We start from the raw sequence: 27,128 nt of genomic DNA, 5'->3' as shown, positions 1-27,128 counted from the left end.
TTACCTTTTCTAGATTTTTATTATAAGGTTTAAAAGGCAATATATATTCTAAATTAATTTAAGCACGAAAAATTATAACTTATTACAATATAGAGTTTATTCCCATACATAACTGGTCCCAAATTAAGATCAAATTTTTTTATGACTTTAACAAAAATTGTCTAATTATAAAATATTACTGCAAAGAAATTTTACTGTACTTTAATCTATATGTGAGCCATCATGATCATCATCTATATTCTGAGGCTGAAAATAATAGACCACTTTGATTATAGGAATCATTAAGGCGGACAAACAAAAAACAAAATTTATAGAGCCACAAAATACGATTCAAAGATAAACTGCAGATAGAGATCAAAACACCACCCTCTTTTTTCCATCAAAATAACATAAAAATACAAAATGTCACCCTCCTTTGCCATTTTTTTTTTTTCAGTAGACAGGCAGTGTTATATATATATACTAATTAACTAGCTAGTCTTGGAAAAGTTTTTTTTTATTTTTTATCTTGGTAAATTATTAGTTAGGAATATATAGCTTTGATATCAACTCATAAGATTGTTAAAGAGTACGCTTTAATACACGTTTAATTTGATACCATAATATAAATGTGAGTTTGTTAGTGGTGATGATGATAAGGTAAAATCCAACTAAATAAGTCTTAATAGGTACTCATTAATTACTTAATGAGTTTATTTTCCACCTCTAAATACAATTATAGAAAATTTGGAATTTGCTTCTATACTTTTTATCGTTGATTTTTTGTGAGTGCATATCTCTTACTCTGATATCTCGAGTTCGAATTCTTTTTCGTTTGTAATATTTGTACTAAAAAAACCGATCATTTACTTCACGGAAAACTCATGTCAATTTGTGCCCAAGTTTTTGCAAAGTCGGGCATCCGATCATATTTTAATGTGCTAGATTGGATCACCGCAACTTATTAATTAAGACTACAATTTGTTGCGCATGCTTAGATTTGTCAAAAAAGAAACCGCTTTAATTATTTTTTAAATATCGAAGAAAGAAAAATTATTTGTGGACTTAAAAAAAAAAAGAACAATTTCTGATATTTGACTTCAAATTCATCGTATACCTAGTTCGACAAATTAATAATACTCAACAGCAGCATGAAGTACCGGTGAAGGCGAATACCTGCGTACATATGCACGAAATTGGTTCATTTTATATAAATGTACATAATTAATTCATTGATAGTTATGAGAACTAATTAACTTGAACCTACCAGCTGATGTGCTAGCTACTTCAATCCCAAATATTGACTAATTAGTACTAAAGAAGCACAAGCATATTTGATGACTACTAAAGTTGTCCCACGTCAAAAAGTTCAGCAATTTTGTATGTACTTATAAGAAGTTAAGCTACTCTCTTTATTATTACAATTGATTTTAGAATAGGAACCTCAACTATTTTCATGATACCGTTTTAGGTTTATTCGCAGGTGAAAGCATACATGCTCCCCGTCACATAATAATTGTTGTCCATGTGTTTGGTTTGAATGTCGTCACACGTGAGGGAGCTTATGAGAATATGAATTGTTGTTTTATATTTAAACATTAAAAAAAATCTTATAGGTTGTTATAAGATGTTAGACTACTTTACCAACTTTATAAAATTTTGTTAAAGTAAACAGTACCGAAAAATTTTCGTTAAAGTTTCTTATAAGAAATGGTACTTGTGGTGGGCATCGGGTTGAGCCACAACCCACAAATCAATTCATTTAGCTCGAGTACATATTTAACAAAACTATTGCCACCCAAGAAAACAAGGAAACCAACCAACCCACGCAATCCATTGTTATTCAGGTTGAGTTGGGCGGGTTTCACAAGTTATCCATTATACAAGTGTTTTTAACGCCCAAAATATCGTTTTACCAAAATAATCATTTATTTATTTGTTTTTAATCTCATGATATGATTTTTCTTATATTCAAGAAATATTAAATGGGCTGGTGCTGAGGAATCGCATAAAAACTCATAGAGGGGAGAATTTTGTGCTTTGGTTGTAGAAGAAACAACCAATGCTACCAAGAGAAAAACCAATGAATCATAGCGATGTGGGTCGGTTTAATTGGGTTATAAAAATTCAAAACCGCATAGAACTTGTGCAGATAACGGGTGACCGGGTTTTTTTCCCTTCACAACCGATCCAACTCAATCCATTTTGGTTGGTTGGTCGGGTTGGGCGGTTGATTCGTGAACCTGACCATCCCTAATAAGAATATTAATTAAAGTCATGTGATAAATTGGGATTTGATGCATGAGCCTACTGAGATCGAAGAGCAAATTACGGATAAAAAAGAAAATGTGCTAGTCGACTCGACACATTAGTCAGCAGCCAGCTACTTACTTTGCTAGTAGAATGAAGGTGTGCAACAGTGCAACAGTGCATGCATGCTAATTACCTACAAATACAGTGCCTTTTGATTGATTAATTAATTGATACTTTCTTTGGTCCAATGGTTCTGAAATCTTCGATCATGAAGTTCATTCTTCAATTAGTTGCTTATGGATTTCTTCCTAAATGCAGGCTGAAGAACCCCACATGCACAACATGCAAGTTTTGGCGTTTGAGTAGTTTTCTCTTAAACAATTTAAAATGCGAGAAGGAAGATTTAAACTCAAATACAGAGAATTTTGATTATTTAAAACTCAAAATAAGTAATAATTACGATAAGAGGTTGAGCAATAAGATGTATGTGTATATAAATATGATTTGTTGAAACATTATTGCAATGATGCAAAAGATATATGCATTATTGCAATAAATAAACGACAATGAACTTATGAAAGTCACAAGATGTGACAATCCTAGCATGAGAGAAATATACATATAGCAAATGAAAGCAAACAAACGACAAAAACTCCGAAAATTATTGCTACTATTTTAATTTCATGGACTCCAGATTTGCAGGATTGATGCTAACTACATGTCAGAAGCTCTCACTCTTTCGTTGCAGTTTTATTCAACGCATTCTTTCTGCACATATGTAATACTGAAGATCTCGATCTACATAAATTACAATAATCAAATCTATTAATTGTTATATGTTAACTTTACACCAAGCATATCCACTAGATTAGCTAAATTCTGTTTCTACGTTTTTTTTAATTCCAGTTTATCTTAATATAGCCACTCTTCCAACACATTAGCTATTTAAATTGATCCAAACTAGGGAGAAAAATTCAAATTTGAATAAAGAGTAAATTGTAGGAATGGTTCATTAATTTTAACTTAATTGGAGCAATAGTCTCTCAACTAAAAATTCATTACCATTGGTCCCTCAACTCATCAAAATGCATAGTTATGGTCCCTCAACTTAAAATATATTACTATTGGTCCCTCAACTTTAATCCAACTGGAGAAATGGTCCATCAACTTTAACCCAATTGGAGCAATGGTCCCTCAACATTAACTCAATTATAGCAATGGTCCTTCCAACATAACTCATTTTGACAAAATTTTGACGAAATTGACGAAAATGACTTTAGCTACACGTTTTGATGAGTTGAGGGACCCCAATTGTAGCAATGGTTCTTCCAACATAACTTATTTTGACAAAATTCTGACGAAGTTGACAAAAATGACTATAGCTACAGATTTTGATGGGTTGAGGGACCAATGGTAATAGATTTTTAGTTGAAGAACCAATAGTAATGAATTTTTAGTTGAGAGACTATTGCTACAATTTATACTTGAATACAAAAAAAGAGTAACATCGTTTTAACCAACTTGATTAAACTCTAAATTTATTTACTTTGACTAGCATTGCTCGATACGCATTAAGTTAAGAAATAAACAAATGAAAGTTCAAGTGAAATCGTCAATGTTTTGGGGATCAATTTGGTGATATTAGAATTAGAAGAAGAAGAAAGTAGCTTCTTCTGATCTGTTGTTTTTTTTTCCCAGTAATTTTTAAATAGAAGTTGTATCACATACGAACTGACACATCTGGATTTGAATGTCTTACCATAATATAATTAACTAGCAGTTAATCAATTATTTATTTATAGGTGATTACAGAATAAAAGCGACCATGTGAGATGATAGATCTGTAACCAACAAAAATTTTATTTTGACAAGAAGCGGTAGCATTTCATTAATGAACAAGAACAATTACAAGGGTTGTCACAATGGAAATATTTTTTTAGCGATCAATTCATTGGTCTGGAGTAATTTGCACATGTAAGCATAAAGAGTAATCTCGTAAATGGCTACCACAAGCACCATCGGTACAAATTTGTTACAAATGGTGGACGTACCAGATCTAAACCGAGGCACACACAATGCCATTGCCAAAATCGAAACCACATCACATCAAATTATCGCTGATAAGCAAGGTCGCATAACATTATAGGCAAGACATTACTCACTAGTTGCAGTACAAACAACAATCCTACAAAAAACCACTACTTCGAAAATGGAATCTACCGATCAATTATTTCCAAAGTGAGGATTAGGAAACTCTAGCCAAGACCACCGTACCGCATTTAAAGAGATCCCGCCATGGATCTGGCCAAGTAAGGCGGCACCGCCACAAACCGATGGAGTACATAGATCTCTACCTTAGAAATCAAGCCATAGAAGATGAATCCGACCCACCAACAACCAGGAGTCTAATACACTTGTGTTGGGGAAGGAGAGAGAAGTTTCGGGGTGATGGAGTCTAATACCAACCAATTTGTTTGAAAAGGAATAAGATAATAATTAACCTGCATATACATTGGTACCTCAGTTTTCCACTGCAACATAAGTGTAAACAAATTGGCTTGACCAATATGCTCTTTCCTCTACATTTTTTACTCGATCTTGAATCTCATTTGTCGTACTTCAAAATTAAATCTATTTAATATCATTGGAATTGAAAAGAGAATCTTATTGACCATTATTGTGTGGACAATAGGACATCGTTAACTTTGCCACACTACAGGAAAAGTGCCTAGATTTTAAAATTTTGAGATTAAACATTTATGCTTTTTAGAGTTTTAATTAAATATCTTCCTACAATTTATATCACATGGATTAGAAGTAGCTTTTTTTATAATTTAAATTACCTAACTTGCCATTATATAAATATACCTTTTAATTTTTTTAGATAATATCTCAAAACTCCTAAAATCTTGTAGATAAATATTGTAGAATTTAATTCCAATAAAAAGTCTTTCAAAATACACATGAATGCGACTTACCATTATATTTAATATACCTTTTAATTTTTTGTAGATAATATCTTAAAACTCCTAAAATCTTATACATAAATATTGTAGTCTTAAATTTTAATAAAAAGTCTTTCAAATTACACATGAAACGTAGATTTCTTCTTGGTACATATTTGATACGTTACTTAATATATCTTCTTAATACATATTTGGTATGTTTTTTTCAATCGAGACTTCCTATCATGCCAGGGAAGCCTCTTTGTCTGTCTGCCTTCCATAGAAGCATTTTCAAGTCTTCACAATTTGGCTTGTGAAGGTATGTGGCTCCATATATGGCTTGAATTGCCTGACAGAATCGCTTCAGGTTCTTAATAGCAGTAATCCCTGCAAGTCGGCAATACTCGTTAGTTGAGTCTGTAGAGCACCCATTAGCTAGCATGCGAAAAGCAGATGTGAGCTTCTGATGAGGTGATAAACTTTGTCGGCTTGTGACATCTATCTTCCTTGCAAAGTAGGGGTTGTGATTGACAACTACGTTCAAGATGCTTTCAAAAAGCTCTCTCCTCATCCGAAACCGCCTCCGAAAATCATGAGCAGGAAATCTCAAACACTCAATGAAATTATCTTTCATCATTTGGTCATGACACTCTTCTCTATCACGCTGCACAAATGAACGCCCTATGACAGAACCACGATAGCTAGATTCGCCATGGTGCTCATATTGCATAAACGAGTTTACAAGTTCCGCGTTGGCGTTGATCAATTCTGCATCCTCAATCTCAATCCTTGCTTGGTATTATGCCATCTACATTGCCATGCTAAGCCTTCATCTATCACCCATTGATGAGATATTAAGGATTTTTAGGAAACAAAAACTCTTTGAAAGTTGAAAGCTTGGTGAATATAGAGGATGATTGAAGGTTGAAAGGTTGTGTGATCAACTAATATTAGACATGTGTTTATATAGAGGATGATTGATGAAAGTTGAACGGTTGGTGAAAGTTAAAAGTTTGGTGTTGAACGGTTGGTGAAAATTGAAAGTTTGGTGTTGAATGGTTGGTAAATTGAAAGTTTGGTGAAAGTTGAATGATTGGTGAAAGTTGAAGGCTTACTTTGTAGAAAATTTAGTGATTTTTCAATATTTATCGGAATGTAAATATTTTTAGATTAAAATGTTTATAAAATTTTAGGCCAAAAGGGTTGGAGCAGAAAAACTGTTTTTGGGCTAAAAGCTAAATTTTCCGGGCTAAAAAATTTGGCTTTTAGCCCAAGGGTTGGAGATGGTCTTAGGGGCGGTTTTTCAAGATATTTGCCTCTAATAAAGACTTTTAGATGCAAATTTTGTTGCCCCTACTACTTACGTATCTTGTAGTGCCACTTGGTATATACAGTGACATTATAATGCGAACAAATTTTATAAATGATTTAATTGATCGATTAGGGTGCGTAGTATCATTTACAAGGCAACGAAGTGGCTTGCGATCTTAGGGTGTTATAATTAACCTACATAATTAGTCTTAATCGATCGACCTATCAAACCTTGTATAACTCAATGGGTGGCCCTCATAGGGAAATAAGAGAGTGGCCCTCATACGGAAATAAGAGAGTATCGTCCACAAATCTATGGATACAATTTGTCTCTCTCCTCTTGACATACTTAAACATATACACATCACAGATATATAACCTCAAATACGAAATGTATCAATCACCGTATTTTGCAAATTATTGAACATGTCAATAGAGAATATAAAATTTGTAGGCTAGCTTTGGTCCTTTGTGATGAATATGACATTATATCCTCCTTCTGACGATAAAGACATTATTTCCTAAAAACAATTAGGGTTTTGCATGTTAGATGATCAATTTATGTTTGATGACGGGGTGACTTTAGGTGAAACGGAAAGCTACAATAATTACTAACCATCCATGGACGTGTATTATTTTTGTTGAAAACAAAATTAAATCACTTGGTCATGAAAGTTCTGTATCACAAGTGGAAACTGTGGAAGGAGAAAATTTGTCTGTCATATGCATGCATGGTGTTATTACGACCTTATCCTCCTCATTGTTCCAACATCCAAGTATTCACTGTTGTGAAGACAAGCTATTAAAAGAAATTGGCCACTCAATTTTCCAAATAGGGTTTCCTCAACCAAGAAAAAAAAAGACCAATAATGCAACTGAGGTTCTCACAGATTGTATTGATGATAAAATTATATAGTACCCTTTCGACTAATTTCAAATTTAAAATGATGTTGAAACGATTGACATGCATATACATATTATCATTGTTTAAATTATTTAGTACCACCTCAACTGATTTCAAACTTGAAATGATCTTGAAATGAATGGCATGCGTATACACGTGAAATGACTGACATGTGTATATACATCACGATCATTAAGTAAATTATTTAGTTAAATAGCAATTAACAATAATTATCAGGGTCATTGCCACGTCTCTAATGTTAGATTGGACTGGTAAGGGCTCATTAGCGTGACACGCCATTGATGTCAATTCCATTTTTGTTCAATTATATTATGGATTAATATTTAGTTATGGAATCTTTTAAGCTAGAAAAAAAACTAACAAAACCCATGAAAATACAAGCGAGATCGAAATAACTAGAATAGAGTTTCATCCATCAGGACATCCTATAAATTTCCTTCATGAACTTCGAAGAAGTTTGGTGGTTGGTGCGGCTAAATTTCCGCCAAAATATGTTTTATGATGACTCATGTAAGAAATTTTCAGAACTGATTAACAAGAGTTTACTCACAATATTTTGTGAAAATGAGGGTTTTTAGTTATAATATCATCTTCTGTGTACGAGATAAGGAATATAGAAGCCATCTTAAAAGCGGCCTAACTATTTATTGAATTTAAAAAGTAAATATTATTGAATATTTACGCTTAAAAATGAAAACGAAAACAATAAAAATACTAGCAGATGCATAATATTTACGCTTGAAGTTTCATCCATAAATCTTAAGAAGCTAACGAAAGTCAGTCCCTCTCTGTGCTATATTAACCTAATTAATTGACAAGCTATATCTAAATGTGACACGTGGTATATGATGCTCAATAAAAACGGATTTGGATCCTCTCCTGATCCGAAGGAGAGGATCCTCCTGATCAAGGACTGTAGACCATTGAATTTTCATCCAACGGTTACAAACAAGATATCCTTTTAAAATTATAATAATTATAATCGTTAGATGAAAATCTAACGATCCACAGTTCTTGATCAAAAGGATCCTCTCCTTGGGCACAGGAGAGGATCCAAATCTATAAAAAACTACCAGTCTTGGCAATGTGCTTTAATCATCGTCAGTCTCGTCCTTTTTTGAGATTATGGAAATGTTAGATACATCAATGAGTGTCATTATATATAATAGGCTTAATCATAAGATGACAAATGGAGGATTGGTAAGGAATATATCCACCTGCCTAACTCTAGAACATGTTTAATAAATTAACAATCCATTAAGTACCATCTTCCACTCCATTCATTTTTGGATGATGAGTCGTTTTCTCTCGGTCATACTGTAGTACTTTTAGAGTAGTTTAGGAGCATTTTAAGATAATTAAAAACGCTTTTGATGATGTTTTTGTTTTCGGTGAATTTTTTTTTAGCTAAGAGTGCTTCTAGTTAAAAAAACGAAACACAGTGCTTTCTTTCATTGTAAGTGTTTTTTTTTTTTCAAGAACTACTTGAACTTTTGGGGTGATCTCTAAAAGTGGAAATGATTTAGCTCAAAATGTTGAAGGAAGAAAGTGCATCAAGTTGTTCACAAGAGCCAACTTGATTCTTTTACCTAGAGATTCCAAATGAGGGAACTCTAAAAGAGTTGTCAGTTCCAACTACTGTCATGTGAGATCCACACTAGACCTGACCAACTAACTACCCGACCTCTTTATGTTCTTGACAACCTATCTTCGCCTCCGGAGACTCTTTCGACGAGCTGCTGAACTCCTAACCAAATAATAAAGCATATCTCACTCATCAATTTAACGTGCTTCAAATGAAAGCAATTTCTTGAAAACTACTTTCTATAGAGAAATTTGAAGGTCGTAAATGTCCTAGCTTAAGTTAGGCGTGCAACTCGGACGAATTAGACGGTTGGATGGTGAACCAAACCCTAACCCAACCTTCATGATTCGGGCTTGGGTTGAGTTCAGGTTCATGGAGGTTTAGTTGGGTTCAAGTGTTAATGGAGTTCGGACTTACTCGAGTTAGGTTCGGTTACACTATACACCCAACTTATCGAGTTCAATCTTATAAAATTGTATTTTTTATGATTTTTTAAATTTTGAACCAAACAACTCCAATATTAGTTAAAATTCCATTTATACATCACCATCCAAACAAAAATTAAAGAAGACAACTTGGCCTAATGATTAAAAGGAAAACCAAACTTTGAGTTTTATCGATAAGGACAAAATAAAGGGTAAACTGAATAGTACCATGATTGACTTTTTAGTGTAAAAATGTGGTTTTTCGTTAAAGTGAAGAGTACCGAGAGCTTTTCGTTAAAGTTCCCATGATTAAACCATGCAAAGTTGAAATTAAATTACAAGACGTATACCAAAAGCTTCAACCAAAAGAAATGTAAAAGTAACACTATCATTCATTATTCATATGAAAACTGCCAATAAACTTCAAATATAGTCATTCAAAAACTTATCGAAACTCAAATAACATGAATGGGATAAATAATATGTGCATGAGCGAATTTGGGCTTAAAATGGAGTTAAATTTGGGTTGACATGGACCGGAAATGCATCAACCCAACCCAACCCAATAAACGATCGGGTTGAGGTCGGGTTAAATTTGGGCAAATATTTTCTTCATTCTAACGCGCTCAATCGGGTTTGAAATTAGACTGGACACAAACAGATTCCGATTAGCCAACCCAAGTATTATGGGATTAAGCCGGTCAGTTCAAAAGTTTGGGCATAACATGTAACAAGACCGTTGCGGTTAAGGCCTGACAAAAATGATGATGATCGGAGCTGGGCCTCTAGATTTTATAATTGGTCCATCAGTATTCATTCATAAGCCCACTTGGTAGAGTTTCAAAGCATAATTCTTTGAACAAATAAAATAAAATACAGGACCTGCAATGTAATCTGTAAACAAAATAGCGTTCGCTCCATTAAAACAGAAAACCAAATTCCATACATTGAAGTTCGAAAGGTAAACCTAAATTTTAAGACGATAACGAAAGTTCATAAGATAGAGAAGAAAACATCAACAACCAAAGTCAGCAATGTCTTTTCGACTTTAGCCTAATTAACATTTCAAAATACACCACCACAACAACGAAATTCAAGTAGAACAAGAGAAACAAGTACATACATTTTCCTCACGCGATATCCCAACTGTACTCTTTCCTGAGATCCAGCAGCCTAGCCATGAATTTCCAGTGCATAAACTCATACATGCCTCGGGTAAAAGTACAACTCGAACGATACACTGGATTTAAGTAATTGGGAAAAAAACATAAGAGCACGCACATGAATGTATACAAAATAAGGTAAGTGAATCAGAATGAACGAAAACCTAAACAATCTTGTTTTCCGTCAGAAGCATGTTACTGGAAAGAACAGAAAAATTAAAAGTACAGAACCTAGTTTGCAAAATTCCAACAGGAACATCTGATTTTGTTACAATCATGAAGAGACTGGAGGGAACAAACAACACCTCCCAAAGATGGGTATATAACATCAAAATTTAAACACTAATTAATGTATAAAAGCAAAAACACGCGAAGGAAAAACATTACGTACCTTCCAGTGTATCTGTTTGGGTCTATAGCCAGAGGCTGATTGCCTCCCCTGACAGAAACAAGGCTTTCTGCATAAAGAACAGCTTGAATATATAGTGGATTTTCAAGGCCATGAATAGGAAGGTCTTTGAGCTTTTGAGTGCGTATGTTATAGGAGACAACACGTCCGTCAGTGGCCGTCAGAAGAAGCTCGTCATTCTTCCAAAATACCAATGGAATCTCTATACTTGGTACAGATTCGATTGTTAAGCGTTTCTTACTCCACAGACTTTTTACCTCATCAGTAGAATCATCCATCTCCCATATATCAAAGATAGAAAGTCCAGTTCCTTCATCTTTGCAGTAGCAAAACAAAGCAATGGATTCATTCCATACTGCAATGCTGCAATTCCATGCAAATCTCTCCAGGGAATCATACGGAACTGGTATATTATGAAATACGTCCTCACCCATATCAAATGTAAGGATGAAATCGTTATTATGGAGATCAGTAGCAAACCAATAAAAAACCCCCTTGAAGTAGAAATAAAAAGAAGGTGTCCAGATGACAGAACAATCGATTTCAAACTTGACCTCTCTCCAAGAATCAGCACCTAAAGTGTATACCTCTGCTTTTCTAGGCCCTGGCAAAAATTTCACAATTCTAACCACCTTGTATGTTTCAGCTTTGGAATCATACCCAATCCGATAGCATTGGTAATGGTATCCACTCTATCAGCAACATCTGGTTGTGGGGGAGGGAGGAGAAGACCAGACTTGGGAAGAAACTGAAATTCCATGATAGCTGGATTGACTAAAGCAATATCCTCGGGACAAAAGTGAAGACTTAGACAAAAAATCCCATCACAATAACCCGCAATTTCAAAATTAGGGGAAGATATACTCAGCAAAGGATACACAACACCAAGATCCTCAACACGATCATCACCATCACTAACATCCTTGCAAACATTAAGCAATGACAATAAAATGTGCTTTCTATCATCCTCAACATTTTTAACAGTATGTTTTACAACAATGCTGGTGGAGGAATCTGATTTCGATTTCAAATTCGAGTTAGAAAGGTGACTCGCCACAAAGCTAGGACTATCAATTAGATCACGCCACAGCTTGCGGACACATTTCAATCGCATCAAAGATTTAGGTGGCAATCGAGACAGGATTTGCACCACCATATCATCCGTCAAATTACTTGACTTTGCCATGAACTAATTAATTAATTAATTAATTAATAATTAATTTCTCCTCCTTTACTTTTCCTTTTATGCTTTTCAGCAAATTAAATAAGGCGGAACAATGATGGAGCAAGATCAAGGGAAATCTTACCTTGGATTTCCAATTGTGCCGAGTCCAAGAGGACAAATTGATTAAACTTCAAAATCCACTCAAATTCCTCTTTGGAGCGACTGAGATTCCTTCGTTTCCAAACACTTGTTGCTTCTTCCTTCCGCTTGGCTCTGACTAGTCTCTCTGTTATAGTCAATGCTCAATCATACTGATATTTCTCTCTAGGGTTTGTTCTTCTTCTTTTGCTGCTGTTCGATGATGGAATGGTTCGGGGGACCTTGGACTTTATAAGCTAAAAAGGAAAAAAAAAAAATTGTTCCAAATGTGGATGCCATTTATTATCTGTCTCGAGAACAAACTTTACGTTACAATTTATATCAAGAAAGAAGTGAACAATAATCCATATGAATATAGGACATGATTTCTGCACACCATTTTTTTTAACACCCCATTTATTTGTGGATATTATACTAAATAAATCAAAAGGAGAATCAAGGAACATAAATAAACAGGGATCTGCAGGCGGAGGAATGGGATGTGCGGATATCATTTCCCTAAATCGAGAGTATTTTGACGATTTCCCAATAATTAATATAAATGGCCAATTTCCCCAGACGGCCATGTTTCTACGCATTTCATCTAACCTTCTATTGAAAATGTCACATTTCAAAAATAATAACAACAACATTAAGAAAGAAAATATAACAAACATAATAGAAGATTTAATGACCAACATGCTACTTTTTGGATGCAATTTGGATAAATTTGAAGATAGGGAGAAATTGGTCATTCACAGTATTTTAGGGAAGAAACTGGCACGATAAAACTTTATGGGTAGTATTGGCAATGGGGTACAAGTTAAGGGGGGAAATCGGCGAATTACTCTTCTTTATGTATAGCGAAACCGAAACTCAAGTGAAGCTTTATGTTAGTGTCAATTGTGATTAATTGAAACAATGGAAAGTAAAGAAAAAAAAAAAAACAGGGTGATCAATAATCTGCAACGAGAGAAGATCTCTTGAAAAGATATATTTCAAGCACTACATCCAACTAAAGAAGACGGAGCGAAAATAATATAGGTTTACTAGGCCTATGTGGGAGTAAAGAGTCGGCTAGATTACGATAAATAAAGGTTATCAAGGTCATTTATGAATGAATAAATTTGTTGTTAAGATTTTCCCTAATGGTGGTTGAGGACATGACATCAGGTAGGAATAGCAACACACTATTTAAATTTGGCTTGCCCAGTGTTCAGCATAATTATAAGTTTACTGTTCTTCATTTCTACATGTATATACTAAAAAAGCTTCCAGAAAAACTGTTTCTTAGAGAAGCATTTCCAAACGAACCATAGATGTCCTAATTTACAGAATTTACTGTTTCTTAGAGAAGCATTTCCAAACGAACCATAGATGTCCTAATTTACAGAATTTAAGTCAGTCAATCAAGAGTTAGTTTATGCATTTTTTCTCACCCCCCTAACCCTTGTGTGGCCTTACCTCCCTCCAGATTGTGCCACATGTTTAAAAGACTAACCATAATTAGTCTATGCATTTAATTATTTCTTACCAATAATTAAGCAATAAACTTACCATTCAAAAGCCCACTGAGTGCAGTTTCCAAACATGATTCATTAAAACTACTTGATGAATGTTGTTGTTAAGGCCTTGCAAGGCTGATAATGGTCAGAGTTGGGGCTCTTGACTTTATAATTGGTCAGCTCTATTCATTCAGAAGCTGCAATCTGTAATGGAAATAGATTAAGAGTTTGTGTCATTGAGCAAATTTGGCACCGTATTCTATATATACGAGCTCAAAGTAGCCACTCTTCGGTATCCTAACTTTGAGACAACATAAAAAGTTCATATGATCACCTATCAAATTTGCCCCACCTAGCCTAGTCAGAAATCATATTTCTATTTTGGCCTAATGATTTATGAGACAATGATATACCCTATTAAATGGTGGCTCAATTTACTCTGGAGGATTGCTGATGAAGTAAGCTTGAGAGGAACTGGTCTAAACTAGAAAAGAGGAGTAAACTATTCAAACTATGCACAACAAGGACACAGTTACTTACAAGGAACTCTCTTCAGGTTGCTTTCAGTTGCACAACTCCAACAGTAGATTATATACTTCACGGTTTCCAAAAGGAGAGTTTTAATCTTCCCCTGGGCTTGGCATTGACCGAAGTTGATGGTTGGAAGGGCAAGTCTTGTGAAGTTGCCATTGCTACATTGGCCCTGCCTTGACCTCTTCCTCTTGTCACAGTTTGTGAAGATGATGGCAATACAGCAGATTGATGCGTGAACTCCATTCGCCTTGATGATGACATGGCTTGACTGCCTCTTCCTCTTCCTTTTAGCACATAAACCACAACAACAATGTCAAACTAAGCCTTAAGTTAACAAAGTAAATTTTGCATGTACGATTCTCTCACTTAGTGTTCGAGAAGAAGATGCAAATTGAGTTTCATTGCCTTTGCCATGGCTCTCCCTTTTCCTCTGCCCATTGGTCCACCTCTTCCTTTACCTCTTCCCCTAAATGAACAAAAACACTCACTCAGTCTAAACTGGGTTGTAATTATGCAATAAATGAAATAATGAGAAAATGTACAGCATCACTTACTGATTCAGCATGGCTGCGGAACTCAGCCCAGCAGGAGCTTCATTTTGAGTTTTGGCTGAACTTGCACCCACCTGTACCACACAAAATTAATAAATACCAAAGTCAAAGTACATGTATTGAACTATAGCCAGAAAACCAATAAAGTACATGTTGGTTCCAGAGTTGTACTGCTTACATTACACATATTAAAACATAGCACCTCTAATTTTCAGTATCACCAAGGGAATCAAAAACTTAAATTTTTTGTATCATCAACAATCAAAACAGCATGGGCAGCAGAACTCGGTCTGGTATGAGCTTCATTCTGAGTTTGGGGTGAACTTCAAGTGCATGTAATAAAATATAGCCTTAATCCAATAAAGTAGAGCTGTGTTGTTCACACATATTAAAACTATAGCACCTCTAATTTTCAGTATCATCAAGGGAATCGAGTAATTACATTTTCTGTATCATTAAGGATCGACAACATATTCTTGTCCAAGCACAAAACAAAGACCCATTTTATGTTTTTGGATGCCATCATCACATGAAACCACTTTATCACCAAAGTACTCTTGCCTAAGATCAAGCAGCTACACCATTTTCAGAGCATAGGCTCGTTCACCCATTGTGCACTGGCCTCTTCTAAACATGACCTAACATAAGTATCACATGGCAACCAAAATTAAAAGATTTAAGTAAATGGGGAAAAACATAAGAGCATGCACATGCATCTACTCTTGAAAAAACTGTAAATGAATTAAAATAAAAAACCTAATTAACCTTGTTTCATGTGAGAGAAGCACACTCCTGAAGTGAAAAACAACTTAGTAATTGATTAAAGTAGAGAACCTCTCTCTAGTTGCAAATAATTGTAAGGTAGGCAAATTTGTTCCATATTACTATCTTATAATCATGTGTATCTGAAGGGAACAAACAACACCTCACAAAGAAAGGTGTCTACATTGAAATTGGAATGCAAATTATGTTACAAAAGCAAAACCACGGAAGGGGAAGCATTGCATACCTTGCAGAGAGTCTGTTCGGATCTGTGCCCTTAAACTTGTTGTCTCCCTTGACAGAAACAATGCTCTCGACATAAACAACTTCAGTTCATGGATTATCTTCAATTCCATCACAAAGACGGTATTTGAGCTTTTGCGTGCGTACATTATAGGAGACAATATGTCCATCAGTGGCCACCATAAAAAGTTCATCACTCAAACAAAATTCCAGAGGAATCTCAATTCTTGGCTCAGATTCGAAAGTCCAGTTTCTTCTTCACTGTGAAAGGAAATCAGCATCATGGATTGATTCCATACCGCAAGGCTGCTCCACCATTCTCTTCTCTCATGGGAATTATATGGAACTGGTATAGTATGAAATACCTCATCACTCATATCAAATGAAGAGATGGTACCGTTATCTTGTAGATCAGCCGAAAACCAATAAAAAAATCCCCACAGTGAACAACCTTAACAAAGTCATCACGGCCATTAACACGATCATTGCAAATATTAAGAAATGACACTAAAACATCCTCGTTATCATCCTCTTCGCCATCAACAAAATGCCTGACGGCAATGCGGTGGACGAACTCGAATTATTCGAATTTGAGAGGTGGCTGGCCACAAAGCTAGGACTATCAATCAGATCACGCCACAACTGGCGGACGCATTTGAACCGCATCAAAGATTTAGGTGGCAACCTTGACCGTATTTGCGCCACCATATCCTCCTCCTCCGTCTCTCCTTTCCTTTAATCGTCAGCAAAACAAACTGGAATAATGATCACGGAAACTGTTACCTTGATTTTCCGATAGTGTCGAGATCAATAGGAGAAATTGAAGTCAGACTTGGAAACCCATTCAAATTCCTCTCCGCGACGCGAGGGACTGGGAATCCTTCATTTCCGAGCACTCCTCTGCGTCTTCCTTCGTCCTTTCCGGCTCTGACAACTGTATCTGTGTTGTCGTCAACCCATACTGACACTGACGATGCTCTCTAGGGTTTCTCTCTTCGTTTCCGAACACTGGTTTTGCGTTTCCGAAACAAAAAAAAAAAAAAGTTAATGGTTTTGCTGTTCGCCGCCCTAAGGCTCGCGCTTCTTGTTTTTTACGGGATTTTGGGCCGCGCATTTGGGAACTAAAAATAAAAAACACCGTCCAAATGTTCTTCCTTTTTTTGGTCCCGTCTCGATCTGTTTTAGTGCTTTTCGATGTGTCTTTTATATCGGTATCGATTGTTCTCGATGAAAATATTAGAAATTTGTTTAAAAATATGAACATGTAAAAGGAAACCTTTTTTATTTCAAAATCTAAAATAAAACTTTAGTGAATGTTATATGACAATTTATCGATATTTAACGGATATGCTAAAAATATAAAAAAAATCGGTTAATTTAGTGAAATTTAAAACACACACTTGTAAGTGGGTTCAGGCCTCCTTCCTAATATTGGGATGAGGCGTGCCATCAACTTGACACTTGACGTAATCCGACGGTCGTACACTAAGATATCCTTCAAAGTAAAGGTCAAGTTATGCTCCAACATGCACAAATTGCAACTTGCACACATAATCTTCACTATCAAATAGGATTTCTATCACAAATGACTCGTGTAATACTCTGAACTTATTATTTTCGTCCTTATTTTTTTAATTCGATCAATATTATGTCCATTCTCCTGCATCAATGTCATCTTTTACGTCAATCTCTACCTTTTATCTGTCAAAATCCACACATGACCATTTTTTAAAGGATTACTCGTTTGAACACTCTAAACACGAGCCCTTATCACACCAACCATGAACCAGTAGTAAAAAACCCTAAAGTACACAAATAAGGAGTGTTTAGAAATTTAGCAATCTTAATGACGAGACGACCGCAAGGTCCACCACCAATAACACCAATGGATGATAAGAGTAGTCGATGAAAACCAAACTTTTCATTTATTTTCCTTTATATATTCGTAAGAGCTACAAAGTACATTAAGTGAAGTAATTATTGGTCACAAACTGGGATTAAACAATGTCCCTAATCAAAGATATTTAGCTATCTACAGTAAACCAGAATAAAGCAGACTTAAAAAACTTGATTTGGGCACAAGATATGGTATATAATATGTATAACCCTAGAGTCTAGAATCCTTTCTTTTCTTTGGTAATATCCACATGCCCTTGTCTTTGTCCTCCTTCTTGTTCCCATGTTTCCTGAGCTCCTCCTCCTCCTGCGGCGGTATCATCTGATTCTTCCGCCCACTCCTCCGCCACCAATTTCTGCTGATAGTACCGGAAGGCCACGAGCAATATAAACGCTGCAAAAGCATTGCTCGGTTTTATAATTATATCGTAAACAATGGAGAGGGAGAGCCACTGTGATTTTGCAATTACTAGAAAAAATGATAGACACTACGCGTAGAAGCGTTGGGACTTGTTTAACATACCTGCCCAAATTCGAGCGACGACAGAAGAGAGGTTCCAAACCAGTAGAAAAACGGCAATGGTCAATGGTTTCTTGTGAGTGCATGACTCCCATGCATCCCGAAATCGCCGAACCCAAAATTTAGCTGATAACGTCAATACCAAAGTATACATTGTTACGACATATTGAGCTTGTGAAGGCTCTCTAAAATTATAGTTATCTTCCGAAAATACGTTCAGAGAAGGAGATTCGAAACTTGAGTCAAAAGGAACAAGCACGCATATGCTTTACAATTATAGTTGGAAACATATTTATGATACTACAATGGAAAAAATATGTATGTCAGTACGTGTGGAAATCACTTCTTCATCTAAATATTAACTAGCATATGGGCTCACACGAAGTGTGTGATAAAATTTTTATTTTTGTTTATGAAATAGAAGGAGAGAGGAAGAAAGTGATAGAGAATGTGTAGTGGTAAGATTTTTTTTTTTTTTTAATTAGATATATGTTATGATTACATATAGGTGAGGGCTTTGAAAAAAAAAAAAAAACAAAATTTGGTTGTGTGAAATTACATTTCTAACCCATATTTCTTATTCATGTTCTGTTTTAATTAGAGGATTAAACTAGTAATTTTATAAAATTTTGATTGACAATGAGTGTTTTATTAATTAGTAGAGATATAGCGAAAGTTATAACAGACCCATTGGGCTTGGAACATAAATCAAACACAGTTGGGCCCATAAGGATTGAAGCCTATTATTTGCTTCAATTTTTAGTCGTTCATGGGACCTTACAATAATGTTAATTCATAGACCTATTGTGTGGGACCTTACCATAATGGATATCGTTTTCATTAACGTGGGGGAGTGGGGACCAATCAATTCCACGCTGGGGAGAGTGGGGGACCATCATCATCAAACTAACAGATACAAATCCGTTACAATTTTAAAGGGTAGGTGAGTTTATAGATGGAGATTTTTAGACGTGCCGTAAAAGGATATACAACCGGTTACATACTTGTCCCAAGTTTACTACAAATTTATTGGACATAATATGTGCGTGTATGCAATGTGAGATGGATCAAAATGCCGGTGCGAATATCGTAGAAGAAGTGCGTGACGTAGTAATATATGCATGGAGTAAAAATAAGTTGACAAAAAGGAACACAAGGGTAATAATTGGAGTATTGAAAGAAATTTACCGTAGACAGTTATCTGGGCAGAATACAAAGAGCAGAGTTTGGGTACGGTGAAAACTCCGAAAAAGCCTGCGATGTTGCACAACCAAGTCCACAGCGTCAAAATAACGATCAGAAGTCTGAGTTTTCAGAGAATTTTTCACACGTGTCTCTCTGTTTTGGCTGCACTTGTGGGGTGAAAATGACCTAACAGCTCTCCGGATTCTTTTGATAAGGATATTAGAGATTTATGAATCGTGTTCGTTCATTATATATCGTGCGAGTTTTTGTCAAGTATTGTTTATGTTTAATTTTAGATAAAAATATTTAAAATAATTTTCGACCGCACGATGTACGATAAACGAACACGATTCACGAACCCTTGTGATCCTCACAAAGAGAATCCGGATTCAAAAATGACGGTAAAAACAGAACACAGCCTTCTCCTAGTTCATTCACTTTGGTGTTCCGTTTGATTTAAGGGTGGATTATCTAAACACCTATTTTTATTTCTTACACATTTATCTTAATTTTTAGCTGTCGGATTAAATGAATTGAATAATATCAATTGACCAACATTAATAACGGTTTGTAGAAAGTAAAAAGAGATGTGTGAGTAGCATTACCATTGATCAAATTGTAAAATGTAAACTTAAGAAAAAACTGAGTTTTCATGCTAATCCATTGTTGTCACTATAAGGTGATATTTTAGGAAAGTGTTAATAACACTCCAAAAATCTCATTCTATACTCCTTACAAGTGTATTTTTCTTTCAAAATATAAAAAGTTTGAAGTGTAGAATAAAATTTTTAGAGTACCAATAACAATTCTCATATTTTAATCTATTCTAATATGTGAAGAGGAAGATTTGAACGTAAGCGTAAAGGGGCGGCATGAACTATCCAAACCGACTGACCTAGCCCACCTTTAACATATTATAAACTATTCTAATGTGCGAGGAAAAAGATTTAAACGTAAGTTCAAAAAAACGACATGACTATCCTAACTAACTGACCTAGCTCAACTTATAACGAGAGAACAAAAATTGGGACTTACCCACTTTGCACATGGTCCAAATGGTAATGGAGCTGCCACACCTGGCCAAAACGAAAAGCAGCACTGCCAACTGCAAAATATACAATGTATATCACCATTCTTTTGCGTCGAAATAAAAATAGATAAACAAATAAATAAAGGGAAGGAAGAAAAATAAAAAGCACCTTAATTGTGGTGGCAGGATCACCAGAGAACAAAGCTTTGAGCTTCAGCAGGAACTCATTCAAGTAAGGCAGAACCAGTTTTAGCAACCAAATTGCTTCTTGCTCACCCACTACATAATTTGTATTATCTACTTCTAAAACTCCCCTGAAATATTAATTTTCCAAATTAAACCAAAAGGGTGGTAAAAAAATAAAAAATAAAAAATAAAAAAATCTTAGCATGCGTATAAAAGTGAAAAGTAAATTACCTGCAAATAATGGACTTAAAGAGGAAGATGGCAGCTAGATAAAGAAGCCCAAGATAGGATATTACAGAAATAAAGCTGCAGGAATAAGGATTAAGTAAGATTAATTAGATTTAGAGGAAGGAAATGCAGAATTTAATTTTTTTTTGTTAATTTATTTTGTTGAGGATTTAACCGACCTGATGTTAATATCCTTTGTGTAGGAGGATGATAGTATCACAAATGTTCCGATTCCAAACACAAAAACTGATCTTGATATATCTTTCCACATAATCAAATCCACTGAGAAAATAAAACGATGAAAATAAACGTGAATTAGGCCGGTTGGTTAGGTACGCTATGCTCTCCCGATTACATCAAAGTTCGAATCCCTTCTCCGTAGAGTAAGAAATAAATTAGGAATTAAAACTCACCTAGACTTTGCAGTCTGCTGTGTGTTTCTGGGAATTTGCTGTGGCGCTCATTTGAAGCTGAAACTAATTGATAAAAAAAAAGGTCAAGATTAGTACCAAGAAGCAATCCCAACAAAACCCAAATCACTAAAATAGCAATATAAAAATTGAGAGTTCTCTCAAGAAAGAATGATAAATTGGAACGATACAGAGAAGATTAATGCGGAAGGATGACAAGCATAAATCGAGAAATATGAGATGTAGAATTCAAAAGAAATCAAGAAACTTACATGAGGGTAATTATGTTTGGGGACCCTTGAAAAAACGGTTGCCCGTTTTATAACAGGAGGTGGTGATTTCTTCAAGTTCAAGGAAATGGATTCCGGCGGCTTCTGAAGAAGCTTTTTCACTTCTCTGCGCTCAAGTTGGAGAAGCGCCGGACCGGACCCAGTTCTGACCGGTCCGGCCGGCTTCTTCACCTCATTGACTTTCACCACCTTCTCTCCTTCTTTCACAATCTTGGCCGCTGGTTTCTCTCACTGGTGCTGTTGGTTTCTCTTCTGGTGCTGCATTGACTTCCTTGATGTCAACACTCTTCTTTTCGATTTCAACCTCAATTTCCTCGTCCACCTCCTCCTCGGATTCATCTCCGCCGTCATCTCCGTCATTGTCCTCAGTCGCATTACGATCATCATCAGATTTGAGCACAGCGGCATTGCTCCCACCGCTCGATTTCACGACCATTTCTTCACACACACCGAACTCCTTGCAATTCTCATCAGATCCATCGTCTCCAATCTCAGAATTCTCAACTGGGTTCTCCTCAATCTCCTTAACAGACACATCAACCGATTCGATTTCCTTATCAGATTCATCGGAGGCCTTATTCAGCTCCGATTTCGCCTTTTCCGATTGAACTGCACTCCCTGAAGCGTCATCAATTCCCCTGCTCGACTCCGATTCAACCGATTCGATTTCCTTATCAGATTCATCGGAGGCCTTATTCAGCTCCAATTTCGCCTTTTCCGATTGAATTGCACTCCCTGAAGCGTCATCATTTCCCCTGCTCGACTCCGATTTCACCTTCCTCAGCTGAATCGAATTCCTCTCAGTTCCCTCACCCAAATCACTAGAACTTTTCAGTAATTCACGTCTCGGCTTCCTACTCCCAATTGGGCTTCTCTCATTTTTCTCAGCAGAAACACCAATCTCTTTGGTTCCCTCAGATCTAAGCCTCCTCAGCTGAGCTGGGCTCTTCCTGATTGCATCAGCAGATGCGCTCAGCTCCTTGCACTGTTCATCCGAATTCTTCACGGACTCTGTTTTCCCTTTCGAAATCTGATTTGGGTTCTTCTCCAAACCTTCAAACGTCTCAGATTTCCAGGTCTTTCTCTTGCCAGAACTCGCCGCACTGCCTCCGCCAGCTGGAGCTCTCTTCAACCTCGCGCGAGTTGCGGCAGTAACCCCATTAGTACTAGTCTCCTCGGAATTGTCCTGATCGCCATTGAAGACCTTAACCCCGCCTTTAACTTGATCAACCTTCATTCTGCTCTCCCACACTGAGCCTGCAACCACACTGCTCTTCCTTCTTCCCACGTCCATTGCCTTTTATCTCGGTAATTAATCCTGTGCTTTTAGCTAGCAATGATGAGTAGTAAAATGGGCCATGGAAAGCTTTAAGCAGAAGAAATGGCGGTTGGTGGGGCGTGAGGCATTTGGATCTCTATGCCTTTGGGAAGCAATTGAGACAGCAAACGCACCGAGTACTAGATTTTGCTGTTAATTAGTCGTATCTTGTAAGGCGCTGGTCACTGACCCACCGGATTCCTCCTTTTTCTTCTTTCTCTGTTTGTTTTCCTTTTCTTGTTTCCTAGATTAATAACGTATGAATGTGCAAAGAAATTTACCCAGATCTGTCGTCTTCGTCAGGATCAAATGAACTGTCCGACCTAGTCACAAAAAACTGGATGCCACTATTTTATGGGCCGGATAATTCACTGACACTGATAATCTAACACAAAAAGTTTTCGTGTCAAAAATAAAATAGTGATGATGTTATGATTTTATGTACACCGTTATATGTTTAAACTTTTTAAAATGACAGTGCGTGATCGATTTAAAATACCGTAAACGTGGTAATTGTAGGGAGTTGAATGTGGTGAGAGTGATATGTAAAGTGAAAAGGCGAGGGATAAAAATTGGTGGGGATGAATGATTAGGGGTTGTGTTAAGGATAATTTCTTTTGTTCCTTTTTCGGGGGAGTGTTTGATTCCCTTATTAAAGCCTGATTAGGTAGCTTTTCTGTATTGGATTGGAGGATCTCTATGGACACTGTGACCGAGGCAACCAAAAGTCATTGCTCTCACAACACTCACATGCAAATGGTGACTCTTGCTCCCTACATCCTAATCTTAGAGAGAGAGAGAGAGAGAGAGAGATGGAGGTGGACTTTGGAAGCATATGGTGGTGGCAATAGTTTTATGCAATCATCAAAGCCTATAATATGGTGCTAGTAATATATGGAGGCAGATTATCTGCCCTTCCACTTTTTGTCTCCTCTTGTTTGTGTGATCACGGTTAAGTCTTATCAATTTTTTATATTACTATTTTTTTTGTCTTATTATCTTAATAAAAAACAATATAAAATGTTGAAATGTCTTAACTGTGACCACATAAAACAGAATGGCAAAGGAAGTGGAAGGGCAAAGAATCTACCTTCGTAATATATTCATATGTCTAAAGTTTTATATTTTTTTGAATAAAATTATATTATTAGCATGAAACGTTACGATATTTATATGATCGTATAATTTGTAGTTACTCTCTATAATTTGGCCAAGCTCCTCCACACATGACACATACAATGCCGAAAAAGTGGCAGAAACTTTAAAACTTTTCTTTTGCTTTTGTGCTGTGTTGTAGATGATGATGTTTATTTGTGCCTAGTAAATTATGGCGCATTCTGTTTTTTTTTTCTCTTTTAATTTTCTTCTTTTTCCTCTTAATTCGGATAAAATAGGGCAAAAGGGGATGCTAAAGTGAGGAAGCTTCATACATTGTCAGTTGCAAGGACGATGTCATCTGTGGTACGACTATCAAGTGATGTTGAAGACGGAGAATACGAAAACAAAACTTTAAATGCGATATAAAATGTTCTTAAACACGTAAATTACATGTATTTTGTCGTTATTTGAGTTCAGTTTTTTTTTATTACAAACGATATTCTACATTGATTTGCATTGAGAATAAAACAGTTTCACTCAAGTGCCATTTACCACAGTGGTAGAAAGAGTTGAGTCATTGCATAACGATGTGAGTTTGAAAATCTAACATTTAATCTAACAAAATGTATCGTTTGACAAAAAAAAAAAAAAAAATAGATTCACATTGTAATCAATGTAAACCAACATTGTGCAGTATTTACTATTTATAATGGCCATAATTAAGGGTGTTAGCTACCTAAAAAACCTAATCAGTTGACCCACTACATGAATATAGAAAAAGTAATACATAATGCTTTATTATTATTGCTTAAGCCACATTTACCATAATTGTATATTTGGTGGGAACTTAATTAAAGTGCTACATGGATTTAGAATCTTGATTCCACTTTGGCAGAGGTAATGACAAGACAACAAGGGATATGCAAATTAATTTTTATCTAAAATAATAACTAATAATAATTTGAAAGGACAAGGCCATCCAATGATATTTGGCTTCTGACTGATTGATGCTCATATGGAATCCAACAACAACAAAAGCACAAAACATCTAAATGAATTGTTTGTAATTAAATCCAATACCTGAAAAAATTATAATTAAAAGATTATTTTAATTTCATACTCGTTTTTTTTTCTTAATTTATATATATTTTTTTAACAAACGATATTTTATACACTAAGAAGAAGGGGTTGGCTAGCCTCACAATGGACTAGCAATAACATGATTTAAATTCGCCTTTGGCTAGAATCGAACCTAAGACCTCTCACTTAAGAGAAATATCACTAAACCATAGTACTAAGTGACATGGTTTGTGAATATATTTCTAACACTTTTACCCATCTGGGTCGGACTCCACTTCCATCAATCATCTTAATGCCCTACTTAATTACAAGCCCATGCTGTTAGGCTCAGCTTAACTCATAACTTTTTAAATAGGATAAATGCAAAGGAGACTCTTTATGGAATATCTGTCATCTTATGTATTTAGCAATATATTTTAATATGTTATCCTGAGAATTGTGCTATAAAATAAGACGGCGGAATGTCATAGAGATCCAATTTTAAGAGAATCTCATTAGCATTTATTTTAAATAAATACGTCAGTTTATCCTAATCATATATATATATTGAAGAATAACTAATTAACTTCATTAAATTTGACAGAAAAAAAAAAAAAAAAAAAAACTTCATTAAAAAAAATAATAACTAATTAAATTTTAGTTAATTCATTTGATTACTGGGGTCGGGTAGGAAATAACATTTATCATTTTCGTCGTGGGCCCACCACAATTTTAGGAATCGGCGTGTGAGTCCAAATGATACGTAATGCTGCACTCAGGGCGCGACACGTAATGTTCCCAACAAACTCTCACCCGCCACCGCCGGGTCCAAAGACAAAGACAAGGGATGAGAAAAAGGATAAAAAAGACCACCGACACACACCCATTTAATTTCCTATTTTATTATTATTTTTAATTCGGTAAAAGTACAAGAGGGGAGAGTTGAATTCAGGACTTTCTGTGTCGTGCAAGGAGCGGAAAATCAAACTCGAGATTTTAGATGCAATGACGAATATTTTAACCAATTGCGGTAAAAGAGGATAAATTGAACTCAAAAATTCAAATGTTGTGCAACTAAGTGACAAGAGAAAAATTAAACTCGAAAATTCAAATAATTAACTGAATTACAAACTCGTTGGCTTGCTAATTTTGAATGTTAATAATCGACTTTGTTTTGTGAACAGTAATTTGTGAAAACACATGTATTTAAATAGTTGGAGAGGAGGGAGATGGAGATAGGATCCTCACTGGATCCTCTTTGTGAGGATCCCGAAGATTCTTTAATCATGTTCGTTCGTCGTACATCATACGGTCAGTTTTCGTCAGATAATAATTATGTACAATTTTAAATAATATAATTTAAAATAATTTTTATCACACGATATACAATGAAAGAATATAATTAAAAATTTTCCAATATCTTCACAAAAATGATCTGATAAAAATCTTATCTCAAGGGGATGGACGTCGTTGCAGTCTACGGGGATTTGGTGGCACAGAAAAAAATATAGTTAAAAAATGGAAAAACAAAATGTAAATATTGGGATTGAAAGAGAAGAAGGAATCAATCCCCTGCATCTTTGTAACGTTGCGGGCACGTGATTTGCTCGGACACCACACACACACCTCACAAGACATGCTGTCGGGGATGGTACAGCTAAAACCGCACGTGCCAACGACGGATACAATATCTACATTTTTATTTTTATACTACGTAGTTTTGACCGGACAAGTATTTTTGGTCCACAATGGTCTCATTTTGTTGATCAAGACTCTCTCTGCCATACCTACATTTTGACTACTAGTTTTGAGTTTAAATTTCATAAATGATTGAGGATGTCGCACTAGTTGTTTTTATGAGCGAGTGTTGTAGTTTTTTAGTGCAATCGAAACACAAATATTAGTAGGTAGTTACTCTCGTAAAACTTTGTTGCTTTCATTTTCGTTGCAATGATAAAACTTAATGTCAGAAAAACGTGAGAACCAAGTCATATCACTCTTTGTAGTATAGTAGG

General features: G+C 35.5%; 2 protein-coding genes across 2 annotated transcripts; both read right to left on the bottom strand.

Moving 5' to 3' along the window:
- Positions 1–10,318: 10,318 nt before the first annotated feature.
- On the bottom strand, positions 10,319–16,991 carry LOC103949082 (F-box/kelch-repeat protein At3g06240). Its single transcript, XM_048584340.1, is given in 8 exon segments — positions 10,319–10,663; positions 10,978–11,659; positions 11,662–14,007; positions 14,344–14,621; positions 14,704–14,803; positions 14,892–14,962; positions 15,331–15,526; positions 15,898–16,991. Coding segments are annotated over 3 exon segments (1,242 nt in total). The 5' UTR covers positions 12,182–14,007; positions 14,344–14,621; positions 14,704–14,803; positions 14,892–14,962; positions 15,331–15,526; positions 15,898–16,991; the 3' UTR covers positions 10,319–10,623.
- An 801-nt stretch (positions 16,992–17,792) lies between these two features.
- On the bottom strand, positions 17,793–23,376 carry LOC103949083 (reticulon-like protein B21). The gene is given in 10 exon segments (XM_048584336.1): positions 17,793–18,183; positions 18,313–18,435; positions 19,498–19,563; positions 20,530–20,599; positions 20,694–20,838; positions 20,942–21,016; positions 21,118–21,220; positions 21,352–21,414; positions 21,617–21,875; positions 21,877–23,376. Coding segments are annotated over 10 exon segments (2,136 nt in total). The 5' UTR covers positions 22,933–23,376; the 3' UTR covers positions 17,793–18,007.
- Positions 23,377–27,128: the final 3,752 nt, after the last annotated feature.

This window comes from the organism of the source record quoted next, unplaced genomic scaffold (assembly GCF_019419815.1).
Source record: "Pyrus x bretschneideri cultivar Hongxiangsu unplaced genomic scaffold, Pyrus_bretschneideri_v1 Contig1, whole genome shotgun sequence".
In the NCBI taxonomy this organism is placed as follows: domain Eukaryota; kingdom Viridiplantae; phylum Streptophyta; class Magnoliopsida; order Rosales; family Rosaceae; genus Pyrus; species Pyrus x bretschneideri.
Note: the sequence above shows the minus strand (reverse complement) of the source record. Positions and strands in the feature narration are given on the sequence as shown.